Genomic DNA, 14,816 nt, shown 5'->3' on the forward strand with positions numbered 1-14,816 from the left:
CAAAATGAACGAGAAGCCTATGTGTAGCTTTGGAAGTCCAAAGGAACTTTAAAACTCCTGATTCTCGCACACCATTGTTTCTTACAGGATGGCTCAAAATCATCTAGTGAATCAATCTCAGTATGGTGAGTGAGATTAAAATTTTTTGTAAGCGTCCTCCCCTCCCCTCCCCCGACCCCCGGTCAACCTGGTGCTTTTAAGGCAAACCTGGTTTTGATAAACAGCAGTGTACAGATTCAGTGACAACAAATGGCCTCCCGAATCCCAGCAAAAAACTACTGTGTTCTGTAACCAGAAGAGCAGCGTCATCAGACTCTGATACAAACAACAGCTGGGACAGCTGTGCAGAGTAGTCACTGTGACCACCAGGGAAGGCCTCAACCCTCTCATCTAAGAAATAAAAAATTACGAAAAGTGCCGTAGTAATCCCAGTGGCAGACAGCGCTGCGAAAAAGGCCAGGAGGTGCTTAAATTAACTCAACGGCTTCCTTCCCAGGAGAGTGGCCAGAGGGAAGTAACACTGCATGGCTGACCAAGCCCAAGTGGCGTCAAAAGGTTAAGGACCTCTCGGCCTGTTCCTTGGGATGGCCAAAAGCCTCCACCAAGCTACAAGCCACCTGCCGGAAGTGCGTCACCGAAGTCTGCAGGGGATGCCGGGAGTTGTAGTTAATTGGCTGTTTTTCTTGCGCCCCAGTTCTTTTATTAAATACGCAAACACCTTGGAACTGCAATGAAGGTCGCTTTAGGACCAACAAATCTAATCCTCCCCTTTTCCAGCTGATAGAGGGAACTCTCTTAGCGCTCGTGCGGAATTTCGCACTACAAGTCCCAGCATGCTGTGCAAGAAACTCGGAGCGGCCGGCCACCGTCCTAAATACGGGCTGCAGCTATGGAGCTTCAGGCGTAAGTCAAAGCCTGCCAAGGTCCACAAAGCCGGTACCTGCTCCCGGGTCGTGAGTGCCGGGTGTGGGCCGTGCGCGTGCGCGCCCGGAGGGGGCGTGAGGCGGGCGAGCCGGGTCTTCTGGAGCTCGTGGCCGCTGAGGTTAGCGGCAGCGGTGCCCCGCGCACCACCGACCGGTAGCTGCGGGGCCTCCCGTCTCGCCCGGGGCTGCGCGGAGCCCTGGCGGCCACCGGGGACCGCAAGGGGCGGAGGAAAGGAGGGGGCCGGCCTCGGCACTCGGAGGAACAGCCGAGCATGCCCCGAGACAACATGGCCTCCCTGATCCAACGGATCGCCCGCCAGGCGTGCCTCACCTTCCGAGGCAGCGGGGGCGGCCGCAGCACTTCCGACCGCTGCGCGGTGCCCGGCCCCGAGGCGCCGATGCCGCAGGGCTTCCCGGAGAACCTTAGCAAGCTGAAGAGCCTGCTGACCCAGGTCCGCGCTGAGGACCTGAATATCGCCCCGCGCAAGGCCACGCTGCAACCGCTGCCGCCCAACCTGCCACCCGTTACCTACATGCACATCTACGAGACGGACGGTTTCAGCCTCGGCGTGTTCCTGCTCAAGAGCGGCACGTCCATCCCACTGCACGACCACCCGGGCATGCATGGCATGCTCAAGGTGCTCTATGGCACCCTGCGTATCAGCTGCATGGACAAGTTGGAGGCAGGCAGCGGGCAACGACAGCGGGCCCCACCGCCAGAGCAGCAGTTCGAGCCTCCGCTGCAGCCCCGGGAGCGGGACGCCATCCGGCTGGGCGTGCTGCGCTCGCGGGCGGAGTACACCGAGGCCAGTGGCCCCTGCGTCCTTACGCCACACCGGGACAACTTGCACCAGATTGACGCTGTGGACGGGCCCGCTGCCTTTCTGGACATCCTGGCCCCGCCCTACGACCCCGATGACGGCCGAGACTGCCACTATTATCGGGTGCTGGAACCCGTCAGGGCCAAGGAGCCCTCCGGATCGACCTGTGACATTCCCCGAGAGGTGTGGCTCCTGGAGACCCCGCAGGCTGATGACTTCTGGTGCGAGGGGGAACCCTATCCAGGTCCCAAGGTCGTCCCTTGATCCTGCAAGCTCCCGGTAGCGGTGGGCAGAAGACGTGCCCTACTCAGATCTGCGCCTGGCTGCCAGCAACCCACCACAAGGGCTCTCTCCCTACCCCCAGGCTGCCTGGGCATTGGATCTACTGGAGTGGACTGTAGTTGCTTCCTCGGGAGTCTTGGGAAGCGCGGGCAACTGGACTGCAGCCACCGGGCATGGTTATGGGGGTGGAGTAGGCGGGGAAGCTAGGTTGTTTCCTGGTTCTGTCATTGCTACCAGGGTTTTGATTTGTGGGGAGGGGGATACGAGCATGGGACTATCTGAAGTGCTTCCATTCTAAAGCCATAATGAAAATATTCTTCCCTCTCTTCCCCATTCTGTACAAAATACACTGAAAGGTTTCCTCCCCACCTCCACTTTGGATAAATAGGGTTTGTTCTCCACTTACGTCCTTTTGCCCTTTACTCCGTATTATAGTTTTAACTTACTGACAGTGCATGACCCAGCGGGTTTGAGTTGGTTTTAGTTTATGTCAGGTCACTGGTTAAAAACTAGGTTTAAAGAGATGAGCTGCTGTCTAAAGTGAGCTGCCCTGTCTGATTAATTCGTTGTGAAAATTAAATCATTCTTCCAGAGTTGAGGGCTCATCCCCAAAACATGACTATGCATGTAGAGGACAAGATATTCTTCCTTCCCCTTGCCCAGTAGCTACATCTGGTTTACTCTAGCAGCACCTACTAAAGAATTCCCACCTACATATTCCAGGACAAATTGTCACATAGAGTTTTATCTGCCATGTGAGTCTGCAGATCTGGGAATTGAGCAGATTTCTTGTTGCAAATTTCACCTTTAATGCAAACACTGTATTAACCTGAAGTGGTTTTTTGTTTTGTTTTGTTTTGTTTTATTTTGCTTTTGGTCATGGTGTAAGAGGTGGTAGGGTAATTCTGTATTGTCTAACCAGAAGATTCAGAGACACTGAATCTGTATTACTTCCAAACAACTGAATGTAAAACAGCCCTAGCCAGTGGTTGAATTCCATGTCCCTGTTTACTTCCAGTATTTTCCTGTAAAAATAGAGAAAAATGTTAATGACTGTTTCAAGTTTTCTCAGCTGTTATGTTCCAGAGGGCTGCTGGTTCTGGCTGTGCTGGTGGTGGCTCTGTTCTCAGAACCCTCTCCCTGAAGCAGGAGAGTCAGTGCTTGCTTCACCTAGTGTGGCTTTCTGTCGGAAGAGAGAAGGCACTGATGATCAAGGTTACAGAATTGGGAATTAACTCCACTGCTGGCCATTTTAGGGTTCCAAAACTTGGGGCAAAATACTTCCCACACCTACCTTCTTTTAACAGTTGAGCTATCTGTGACTGGTTTTATTTTTTGTCGTTTTAATAGGCTGAGCAGCTGGGCCTTGTTTACAAACGCATTGACACCGTTTGCTTCAGGCTATGGAGCACTATTTCTCCCTTTTTACTGTTTATAGGATTCCTTTTTTTCACAAACTTTTAATTAAAACTACTAGAAATAAACACCTTAAAATTTACCCAGCTGTTGTGGAAGCCCTGTTGACTTGCCCATGTGGTAATCCAGTTCTAATATCTGTAATAAAGGGAGAATTGCTACTGGTGGAAGGTGTGGACCCTATAGGAAGAAAAGTATGTGCCTTTGCTCTTTTATGCATACTGGGTTACAGAGGCCCAGAGTGAAGGAATATCTGTTCCCAGTTTTAAAAATAGAATGAAAAAAGGTAAATTCTTGATGAATGAATTTTTTTTTTTTAAACAAAAAGGGTGCTTATTGAAAGTGACATGCTACTATGTTATAAAACGTGACAGACATAATGCCAAGAATTTTCTCCAGGGTTACTATGTCGTATGATAGCTTCATGTTGTGATGTGATTTAATATGTCTTGGGGACAGTTTGAAGCCGTTCTTCATGTGTTCAGTTTGAAAAGTTCTACATACGCAAATTCTGATTTGCTTAGAAAAGTGTTCACCAAATAGGTGTTATTCATAGCACAGTATGAATGTATTTGGTTATCAATCACATACCTACTAGGTTTGAATTATATTGTAACAAAAAGATGCTTAATTTATTAAGATTGTGGATAGTAATATGCATGTTACAACCTGGAGTACATTCAGCTAACCAACAAAAACTCATTCTGGATTAGGGCAGAAATAAAGGAGGAATTTTTTTTTTCCCCAAACGTCACTATGAAAAGTTTTAAAGTACTCGAGTACAAGCAAACTGAATGAAAAAAAAAAAAAAAAAAAAAAACTAAGGTGCTTTTCAAAAGAAAAATTGTTGCAGGCCAAAACATTATTATAATATCTCTAGCTTAAAAGGAACGGTGAAATTCTTGGTTCACTAATAAATTCTGAATGAATTAATGGGGAACACAAAATGTAACCTGTTACAGTGAGCCACTAAGAAAAGAATATTTATTACAAAGGCAAATGTGCAAAACTTGCACCTTTCTGCATAAACTGTTAGTCATGACTCTTACTGTGCTGCTATTGTGTTTCCTTGTATTCCTGCAATATAGACTTTTCATAACAACCGGGAAAAAGTTGTCTTCCCTGTAAAGACTAATGAGCACAATGATACTAACCACTTAACTTTCCTGTTGAATAACATGCAATAACTTCCTTTCATGGGTAAGAAGTTGTCTGTCTAAATACTTCTAAAGCTTTTTAATTTTCTCATATCAATGGGCACTTGTATCAATGGAGAGTATTGTGTACCTACTTACTACTTTATGAGAAGTGGTTTTTTACTAAGCCTGATTTGCATGGATTAAGTTTATACCAATTGCTGTTTATTAATGAAAGTGGTGAGCCTCTTTTTAAAGTAATACGTGTTTGTCAACAACAGTGGGTTCTTTGACCTTTTAACACTAATATCCTTTAACTTCTCCCAAAAGCTTCATTTTTTATTCCTCCTTTTGCATTATCTCCTTGTAGGTGCCTCAGTCTTGGCATCCCAGGAGGACTCTGTCATCACTCATCTATTCCAAATGACTTTGAATCTTGTGCTGTGGCTCTACTGCTCGATGAAGAAGCAATACATCTCTAATTCAGGGCTCTGCTCACTGCAATTCAGCTCTAACCTGAGGGCGGTAACACTTGTAACTCTCCTGGTCTGAACTCAGGACCACTGATCCCTTCAGAGCAGAGGCATCTACTGTCAATGAAGAAAAGCATACGTTAAGTCCCATATAAATACTGAATCTTCAGATCCAGGGATGTTTACGTTTCTGGATTAAAATCAGTGTACTTACGGAAAATAAAGGCATGTTTGAAATTGTTTAGAGGTAAATCTTATTTGACTAGTGCAAAATGGAGAAGGAAAATATTGCTATAGTGACTATAGTGACTTTATTGTAATTACTGTTAAAGGTTCATGGTCTATACTGTAAGATTGCGTTGTGCTAAAAAAGGGTGACCTGCAGATTCTAAAGTTTATTTCCTTGAGAGAGCTTTGAAACAGTCTGAAACATATCTGAAACTATTTAATGTTTAATCCTACTAATTTGCTGCAACAGAAAATATCTTTTCATTTAACCTAAGGAAAATAAGCTAGTACAAGAAAAAATACTTTCATCCACACCTGAAAGAATCTTTGGACTTAAGTATTTTCTTGTCTTTCCTTCTACAGTAAAATTTGTTTGTTTGGACTGGAGGCATTTGGGGCACTTGGAGTGATGCTGGCCATTCTTTCACACACACATTGTATTAGACTTAAAATATCACTACAGCTATTTTTAACATGTATATACCAAACAAGGTGCCTTAGTTTCATTAGCAGTTAGGATATTGAAATTAAATAGCCTGTTTATGAATAATTTAAAATCTTACTTAGATTTCATAGGTCTATTTTTAATGTGCACTGAACCATCTCAAATGCGTTATGGTCTTTAAAGAATTAGTCTCCAGAAGTTTATTTTTAATAAGAATTCCAAATAGCAGCTGAAACATCAATAGTACAATTACTCAATAAAGCATTGAATACGATAAGAAATAGGCTTGGCTTTATATACTTTATTTCTTGAGTAAAACATGAGACACCTGTAAAAAGCACCTGAATGTTTCAAGCCACAAATAAAATCTGATTAAAGATTGTTGAAATCCAGGGGTAAAAGCCACAAGTTTGACTCTGAAACAACACCTTATGGTATGTTTTACTACTTGACCAAACCTGTGTCAGGGTAAAAGTAATTATGTAACCAATTTGAGTCATAAAATGTACTTAATCTTTTTTTAGTCCTGCTTTGTAAACTACTGTTTACATTTTGACTGAAGCTGCTCTGAAATTAAAATTTGACAAGACAATTATAGATCCTATAAACTGTAGGTGTGCTATATTTTAATACAATGAAATTTGGGTAGGAGGGAAGACTTCATTAAAACAATTGTCAAAACATCGCATTGTTTTATACATATTAAACAAGATTAGCCGAATAAGGATGATAATACACTGACAAGCTAGGAAATAGGAATCTAACAGGATAATGCCAGTCACTAGAACAATCTGACACCGAAGTTTAGAAACTTCCATTTAGTAGTTACAAAAAGAGGTATTCCACGTCTTTAAATTTGGGCAGAGCAGAAATAAAAGGATTAGTTATCTCCACATACTAGATGTCACATACTAGATGTCACATACTAGTGCTGGTAGGGCAAAAAAGTTTCCAGGAGCAGCTGTCACTCTGCTGCAACGCAGGCCATGAATCAACAGCCAGGACACAGGACAGTTTGCAGGTGACAGAGCTAAAGAGTGGGCACTCTGGTGTTAACACTCGTGCGGGGATCCAGAGGCAGTGGGTGCGGCGACATCTTTACGCTCACTTTTACAGAAAGGTGGCTTAATAAAGACAATCATTTGCTTTGTATGATAGACAACTTTGTGTGACTTTATATTTTAAAATTACGACAAAAGGCTCACTGTAAAATGAACCCTATAATGTACTTTTGCTAATAACTATTATCCAGTACCATGGAGGACAACATTTACCTATTTAATTCAAATTTTCTTTGAGATTTTAAGGAAGGTGTACACCTGTGTTATCTAATGAGCTGAGTATTTTGGTAATCTCTAGACCCACCAAACATACGGCAGATTAATGAGCCTTCCAAATAGGGGTACTCGGGGAGAGAAATGAGTCCCGGGTAATTCCTTTGGCAACCCATTAATGCTGTCGTCGGCAGTGTCTGAATGCAGTTTTGATCTGAAGAGGTGATAGCACATTTCAAAAAGTTTTGTGTGGTCATGAGACTAATCCAAGAACCTCAAAGTCATTTCCAGCTTGACCACACTGCCACACTTTCCACAAAGCTACATTTCGTCTTGAGTTCCTGGCCCTGGTCAGGGTTCTGAAAGCAGTTGCAAGTGTGTAGTGTAGTCTCCGAGTGGGCACTTGTTTGTAAGTATTTATTTTCCAGAGCCCACTCAGGAGCAGAGAGAAGCTATAGGCTGTTATGGAGGACGGAACAATGAGTCAAAACAACGCCTCCCCATTTTTACACTAATGCATTGGGGAAATCCCCAGAACACTAGCGTTTGATTATGAATGGAGATTGCTTTGGGGTGAAAGGGCTGCTGTTGAAAGGCTAGCAAAGAAAACTTGGATATCCTGGCTTACAGCACTAAAAATCACTGTATGAACTACTGAATTCCCACCAGAAAATCTTTCAGAAATGATTTCTAGAGCAAAAAAGTATTGTTGAAAAGGATTTATTTACACCATAGTCATAAAACATCCAGTATCGAACTTCAGTTAGTGGTTTTATGTTAGAATAAATCAATTATGTTTCCACGACTATTAAGAGCTAATAACCAAACAAGTCAGCTCCAGTAACATTATTTACATTCTTATCTGCAATTTGACTACAAAGATAACACTTTAAGTCACAAAACAGAGCATACAAAAATATACTTTCTAAAAAAAAATTCCAAATATTAATAGGCAGATATATACAGCCATACTAAACCCAGGGAGTGATTTTCATTTCCATAGTAAGGCAACCCATTTACATGCAGACCCTGTAACATTGTCTACATCACACAAGGCACCAAGGACACTTCCAACACAATTGCATGCATCCTAGTTTCAGAGAATATATATGTACATCCCCTTTTAAATAAGTTAACCTCTGACTCATTTCAAGAGGTTATAAATGCTTTTTTTTTTTTTTCCCAAAGGTTCAGAACTTGGAGAACAGTGCACATCAAAAATACACAAAATCTGAGTGGATATACACTGCAAAAATAGTCTACGTTTCTCAACTCTAAAAGGAGCAGATATTGCTATGTCCCTCCTATCACATTGCACTTCTGTTCTCTGAGTTTATAATACATATTGCTTAAAGGGTTGAGAGGACTAGATAAGCTTTGATTCACTATTCTAGGGCCACAGAATGCAGCACACAAAGACCAAGCTTTACTCACTGTACAGCGTCCCCCCAAATAAGTCCCAAGCCATAAAGTGCACATCAGTTTTGCTTCTCGTCTTTGCTGTCCCCACCTGAAGGGATCAGCATCTCCCAACCTACTGTAGAAAACGTCTCAGGTCAACTCTGACATTCAGAGTCAACAACCTGTAATTGGTCAAAAGAAAGGGGGAGCAAAACCTAGCCAAACAACCCTTTAAAGCAGGGTTAGCCCTCAGCCCTCTAGGCCAGGGATGCCCACCAAACTCCCTTAAGAACCTCCCCACGATTTGGAGGTGATTGATAGTCAACTCACCAAAGAGAGACTAAGATAGGCTAACGTTTAGGAAGGACCTGCTTCTAAGTGGAAAGGGGGGCAGTGCTGGGCTCCACCAAGGCCCTTTGCCCAATGAAGGAAGGCAAGAAAGGGTGGTAGTGTTTGCTGTGCAGTTCCAGTGGACCAAGGGCCCCGGGGCCCTCAAGGAGCTGGTGTGTCAGCTTGAGTCTCTCGTCTCAAGGGGTCCTGGTCCTAGAGGAGCAAGTGGCCAGAGAGCCTCCAATAGTGCTGCCGTTGCTGCACAGGGGCACTCCAGCCTGTGTGCCCCCGGTGCATGATGCCGTAGAGGCCGCTGGCACCGATGAGGAGGGGACACTGCTTTTGCGCTCCTTCTGTCTCAGGTGGATCTTGGTGTGGCGCTTCCTCTCGTCGCTCCTGGCAAACTTGCGGCCGCAGTAGTCACAGGCAAAGGGCTTCTCGCCAGTGTGGGTGCGGATGTGGGTAGTGAGGTGGTCACTGCGGCTGAAGTTGCGCATGCAAATCCGACACTGGAAGGGCTTGTGCCCGGTGTGGATGCGGATGTGCCGCGTCAGCTCGTCAGAACGGGAAAAGCGCCGGTCACAGCCTTCTGCTGGGCACGGGTAGGGCCTCTCATGCACTGGTGTCTTGCTAGGCCTGTTCGGGTACTTGCGAGGTCTCAGAATGGGCCGCAGCGGCAGATGGTGGGGGTTATAGGCAGCAGCGGCGGCAGCTGCTGCTGAGCTGCTGCCGGGCAGCCGGGGTCCTTCGCTGCCTCCACTGGTCCCTGGCCCTGTGGCCCCAGCACTCGGCCCCCCCAGAGTAAAGTTGCGGATGGTAGAGAGTGGAGTAAGTGGAGGGGGGACTCGCAGGGAGTCCAAGGGGCAGGGAAAGGGCTTTCGGTCTGGGCCGGCTGTACCATGTAGGTCTCTCTGGCACTGTGATGGGAAAAATCCAGGATAGTCTGGGATCATGGGGAAGAGACCTGGGTCCGTGGTTGGCTTGGGGGATGGGTAGGAAGGAGGTGGTGGGTAGGCCAGAGAGGAGGAGGTGGAGGTGGTGGGTGCCGACAGGAACGCTGAGGGATCCTGATAGAGGTCTCCTGCACAGCCAGAATAAGGAGGTGGCGGTGGAGGAGAGTAGAGATGGTCCAGGTCAGGCTGGGTCTGGGACATGGTGCACACACCAAGGTGTCCTGTGGCCAGTGGGTTGGGAGAGGCAGACGTGACGCTAGATGAGGCAGTGGTCGAAGCTGGGGAGGTGACCCCTTGCAGAATGCCTGCACTCACAATATTGATGATGCCTTCTGGGTAGCAGCTGGCACCAGCGTACTGGGGGTCAATGGAGAACTTGCCCATGTAAGTGAAGGTCTGGTTTCGGGGTGCAGAGACGGGAGCAAAGCTGCTGGGATATGGGAGATCCAAGGACCTCTTCTCTCCAGTCATGTCAATGTTGATCATGCCATCTGGGGGAAAAGGAAGAATGAAGGTGGAACAATGAGAACGCAGACAAGAATCCCTTCTCACCCCCTCTCACACGGGTCCATTCCGAAGGCCTAGCAACCTAGCACTTTCCCCCCTGGCACAGGTAGGGAAATCGCTGTCCACAGGCAGTAAGAAGAGCCTAGCCCATATCCCACTATGGTAGCCAGCACAGTCTGGGACTCAAACTACCACCAGGAAAGCAAGATGAGCTACTCCCAACTCCCCACACACAGCCATCTGTGGTTCTAGTCCCCAATAAAAACACCCAATAATAGCAACAACAATATTAAAAATTCCCCATCTGCCTGGAACTTCTTTCCTTCTCCTTTGTTTGGGGTTCCTACGGGTAGGGCGCCGGGCAGACACCACCCAGGCGACTAATACCAGCCAGTGCCGCAAAGGTGCCCAGCTGTACAGGGGAGCCCGAGAAGGGAGTCCGTGACTTCCCCGGCTGCTCCCCATCTCCGGTGCCTTCCCTCCCTCCCTTTCTTGCAGCGATTCTACCGAAGGCTGCTCGCTAGAGGGAATTCCGCGCTGCGGTGGAAGTTTGTAGGTTTCCTTTCCCTCCCAACCTTGCCCCACCAGCTCAAGCCCAGTGGCGGGGCTTGGAAAAAGGCTCCGGGGCCGCGGAAGACCACTTTTCACCGTATCGCCAATAAAACCAGCGGCACCGGTCCCTCCGCAGGCCTCCCTCCGCAGCTGGGGAGCCGTTTCCCGCGGTGTCCCGCCCTCCACCTCCGACCCCTCCTCCCCGCCTAGCCAACCCCCTCAACTTCGCGGGCGGAGCGCAGGTGGGAGCGCTCCTTAAGGCCGCAAGGACTGCGCGCTCGGAGACTTTCCCCGGGTCTGCTCCTCCTGGAAACAACCAGCGGACTCTTTCCTCTAGAGCTTCGCCGCCGCTGGGCTCTCTCCTCCAAAGCCCCGAACTTTCCCGTCACTTTGCCTCTACCCCGGGAGAGGGGAGGCCGGAGTGCCGGCGGCCGAAAGGCCTGCACAAGCCCCAAAGTGTGGTTGTGCACCCCTTCTACTCTCATCCCGGAGTCCGCTGGGGGCTGGGCGCGCGCGGCGCACGCACGCCGGCTCGCTGGCGACTCGGTACTTCTGTCAGCGCGCCCAGCTCCACCACCCGATTCCCCGTTCACGCGGGGCTTCTCCTGCACCAATTCCAGGCTTCAAAGCCAGTTCAGTCAACATCATCCACCTCGCGCCCCAAACCTCTCCTCTAAGTCCTGCACACGCACCGCGCCCCATCTATATACCCTACGAGCTGCGTGTGTCCCGGCCCCAGAAGGGAGCACGCGGCTTACCTCCGGCCACTCCGTTCATCTGGTCAAAGGGGCCTCCCAGTTCGGCATTGGGGAAGATGGTCACCGACGTGGCAGCGAGGTCCTCCACCGGATAGATGTTGTCAGACAGCTGGTGCACAAAACCACTGAGAGTTACTGGGATTTTGTCTACGGCCTTGGCGGTCATCATTTGCTCCTCGCACAACCTGGAGACCCAACTCCCTCGCTACCTGGAGTGTCAGAGAAGCCGTTTTGGAGAGGGGTTGGACTGAGTCTACGTTGGTATCTCCTTTGGCCCTCCACACTTAAAAGCAACCACCAAAAAAAAAAGAAGAAGAAAAAGAAGAAAGAAAAACCCAACAGAAATAAAACTAGCAAACAAGTTGCTGTATTTTTAAGAAAGCAGAAAAATGGCTATTTGCCACTGACTCTCTCCCGTGCTCCGGCTGGGAAGCCAGGAGTTGGTGGTGTAGTGTTGTTATAACAGTCAGTGTGTCCCCTCGCCGAGCTATTAATCAATTGCTGCTCTCCCCGTGAGATGGAAAGTGTTGGTGTAAGTATTTATGGGCAGGTCCTCAATGCCCGTGACGTCGCTGCCCATATATGGACTGAGGAACAGGGCTGGGCCAGGAGGCTTTTGCCGTCACATGGCTAATTTGCATACAGGCTCGGCAGCCAGGGCTCCACGGAGCTTGCAACTCCCCGCTCGCAGCCCGCGGATATCCGCGGGGGTCTAGGGCGCGCGACCCCAGCCGCAGGTCGAGTTTAGGACGCGGACGGGCGGGGGGACCGGGTGGAGAGGGGGCGCGCCGCGGGCCTGGCGCAGGCCACGAGGGGAGAGCGAGCGCGTCCCGGCTACGGCGCGGCCCCTTGGGGCGGGGAGGAATTCCGGTTCTCCGGGACTTTCCAAAAAAGGCGAAGATCCGGTGCCGGCGGCTCCGCCTCCCCAGCCCTTGTTTGGGAGCCATTCCGGAAAATTAAACTTCGGAAAGAAACCGAGCGGAGCCGAGACACTACAGTCAAACCCCTACTCACTTTCTTGGCAGCTGAAAACCGCAAGCAAAGGAGGCAGCGAAGAAAAAAAAAAAGCTTCATACATTCACGGAAGCTGACTGCTTTTTTCTGAATTACTTGGTGGAAAGAAGTGGCTGATGATAAGAGTGAATGCGGTATTGCTTTTTTGGAAAGTCTGTTCTATTTATACAGGAGCGAAAACGGAACAGGTTTTGAGTTGTTTGTTTGTTTAAGTATTCTGGGCACCTTGAGGTCGGGGGAGGGGTGGTAAGTCCTAGGAGGAGAAGAACTGTAGGGAGCTTCGAGAGAAATCCTCAGCCGGAGACAACCCCCCTTCTCTGCCCGCGCTCTCCCCACCCCACTTCAGCTGCTGCGCGAAACGGGCGCCCTTCCCGGCGCGTCTGGGCGGTCGGCTGTGTGGGGGCGTCCAGATGGAGGCTTGGACATTCACCCTGCCCCGCCACGCACGCGCGCGCGCGCACACACACACACACACGCTTCACTTCCGATACATACACTCCTGCCCCCGCTGCCTTCTTCACACACCCACTTGCACACCTTCTGCTACACACCTCTCTGTTGACATCGAGCCGGTGCGCCAGCCTCGCCGACAGGCAGAGCGGGAGCCCGGGCTTGCTGAACAAAGTGCTTTTCGAAGGCACCCATTCTCACCTTCCTGCCTGTTCGGACTCACTGCTACGGCAGCCCCCGACCCCACAGAGCCTATACTCCGGAGGTGCGCCCTGTCCGCACGCGCCTACTCCAAGACACACATATTAGAAGGCATATTCTCCCTTTTCCTCGTCAAGAGCCACCTGAGTGAGCCCAGAGAGGACCTGAAAGCAAACAGCATCGATAATGCCAGTTTTGAGCCACCATCACCCCACATGGGTTTCCCTTTGCGAGAAAACAAAAACACAAAAGCAAAAAACATCTGACTCCCATGTAAACCTTTCTGTTCAGTACCCAAAGCAATTTTTAAAAACTTTTCAAGAGGTCCAGGTAGCGGCGGGCTTCTGGCTCGCTGCACGCGCCGCTCCTAACTACCAGAGCACCCCGGCCGGCACCGGGATAGCTCCGGGCGTGGCCCGTGGCCCGTGGCCCGTGGAAGACTTATCACAAATGCTCAAGCCTGGCGCGCGTCGCCACCGGCCTGGCCCTTTCCCGCCCCAAAGCCACCAAAGCCTGGGATGAAGCGCGGGCGCAGCCTCCAGGGTCCAGCCCGTCCCTTTTCTGCCCCCGGTTCGGGACCGCAGGAGCCTCGTGGGGGCCACGGCGCCACGCCGTGGAAGAAGCACGACGCTGCAGGCGGCACTCCCGCCGTTCACCTGCCGCGGCCGCAGCGGCGGCGAGCCTGTTCCCGTCCCGCCCCGAGCTCGGAGGTCAGAGCTCCAGAGCGGCTGGGAGCGGTCTCCGCTCCTCCAGGTGGAGACCTGGGCACAGCTTCTCCCCTTGTCCGCCTCGAAATCTGTTCGGCGGCGAGCCATATTCCTGACTTCAAACGCCCAGAAACAATTTGGGAAAGTTTTTGGCTCGTGCTGCGCGCTCTTTTCCAATCGGAGATAAAAATAAAAGGAAAACGGAAGGAAATCGTAGCAAGGTTAGCAACCTTGTACATACCCCACCCTCGGCAAAAATATGCAAAATCCCGTTTCTTAAAAAGAAAATAAGAAGGAAAGAAAAATACGCTCTTACCACGTGCGCCAGCCCGTTCCGCCTGCGATCTGGCCGGTCCCGCGGCCCCCGCGCTGACCACCTGCAAGACGACGCCTCGGAGGGGAGCCCGACTCTCATCTCCAGCTCCTGAATCCAAAAAAAAAGGGGGGGGGTAACCGAGTTATGCAAATGTGGGTCGTGGCAGCGCGATTCGGGTTACGGCCCCCCGCCAGCCTCCGAGGTGAGGCACCCACCGGCGGCGATCGCGGGCGCCGCGACAGCTAGCGCTTCGCTCCTCTTCATGCACGTGGGCGGGCAGGCGGGCGAGTAGCCAGGGCCGCCCAGCGGCGGGCGCTGCTGCCAACCCAGCCCGCAGCCACCAAGCGCCGCCCCGAGGGGGAGCTCCTGGACGTCCCGAGTGCCCGGGTGAGCAAGGCGCCCAGGGCAGGATGCAGGCTGGGGGCGGCCCGGGCCGGGGCGGGGGGGGGGGGGGGGGGGGGGCGCGGTTTTCGGCTTCTACCCTTCCGGAAAGAGGAGGTTGAGTCGGGGGTCAAATGGGGGAGGAAGTGCCAGCGAGGAGGGGAAGGCTGGCCTGGCTCGTCTGAAAAGCAAGTTAGAGTAAATGGGAGTGACTGATCCTCTGGAATTATTCGGAGTTTTCCAACAAC

At 50.1% G+C, this 14,816-nt stretch overlaps 2 protein-coding genes across 5 annotated transcripts; one reads left to right on the plus strand and one right to left on the minus strand.

The window, feature by feature from the left end:
• The first annotated feature begins 725 nt into the window (after positions 1–725).
• Positions 726–6,005, plus strand: ADO (2-aminoethanethiol dioxygenase). Of its 2 annotated transcripts, XM_053922930.2 has the most exons (2): positions 726–1,965; positions 4,949–6,005. In XM_053922930.2, exons 1-2 carry the CDS (start codon positions 1,196–1,198, stop codon positions 5,058–5,060), a joined length of 882 nt encoding a protein of 293 aa, XP_053778905.1. In that variant the 5' UTR covers positions 726–1,195; the 3' UTR covers positions 5,061–6,005. The 2 variants fall into 2 exon arrangements, with proteins under 2 accessions (XP_053778905.1, XP_045052025.2); XM_045196090.3 differs by having other exon boundaries at positions 732–6,005.
• A 1,697-nt stretch (positions 6,006–7,702) lies between these two features.
• Positions 7,703–14,286, minus strand: EGR2 (early growth response 2). Of its 3 annotated transcripts, none has more exons than XM_053923419.2 (3): positions 14,188–14,286; positions 11,500–11,608; positions 7,703–10,173 (listed from the first exon to the last, which is right to left on the minus strand). In XM_053923419.2, exons 1-3 carry the CDS (start codon positions 14,284–14,286, stop codon positions 8,927–8,929), a joined length of 1,455 nt encoding a protein of 484 aa, XP_053779394.1. In that variant the 3' UTR covers positions 7,703–8,926. The 3 variants fall into 3 exon arrangements, with proteins under 3 accessions (XP_053779394.1, XP_024417009.1, XP_045052149.1); XM_024561241.4 differs by lacking the exon at positions 14,188–14,286 and adding an exon at positions 11,709–12,013; XM_045196214.3 differs by lacking the exon at positions 14,188–14,286 and having other exon boundaries at positions 11,500–12,005.
• Positions 14,287–14,816: the final 530 nt, after the last annotated feature.

This window comes from Desmodus rotundus, chromosome 4, assembly GCF_022682495.2.
Source record: "Desmodus rotundus isolate HL8 chromosome 4, HLdesRot8A.1, whole genome shotgun sequence".
In the NCBI taxonomy this organism is placed as follows: domain Eukaryota; kingdom Metazoa; phylum Chordata; class Mammalia; order Chiroptera; family Phyllostomidae; genus Desmodus; species Desmodus rotundus.

Coding starts and splice junctions, on each gene's coding strand:
- EGR2 (XM_053923419.2), bottom strand. CDS start 14,286: ATGAGAGTCGGGCTCCCCTCCGAGGCGTCGTCTTGCAGGTGGTCAGCG. Junction 11,609..14,187: donor GGAACGGGCTGGCGCACGTG/GTAAGAGCGTAT, acceptor TTTGTGCACCAG/CTGTCTGACAACATCTATCC. Junction 10,174..11,499: donor GATGAACGGAGTGGCCGGAG/GTAAGCCGCGTG, acceptor CTTTTCCCCCAG/ATGGCATGATCAACATTGAC.
- ADO (XM_053922930.2), top strand. CDS start 1,196: ATGCCCCGAGACAACATGGCCTCCCTGATCCAACGGATCGCCCGCCAG. Junction 1,966..4,948: donor CCGCAGGCTGATGACTTCTG/GTGCGAGGGGGA, acceptor ATCTCCTTGTAG/GTGCCTCAGTCTTGGCATCC.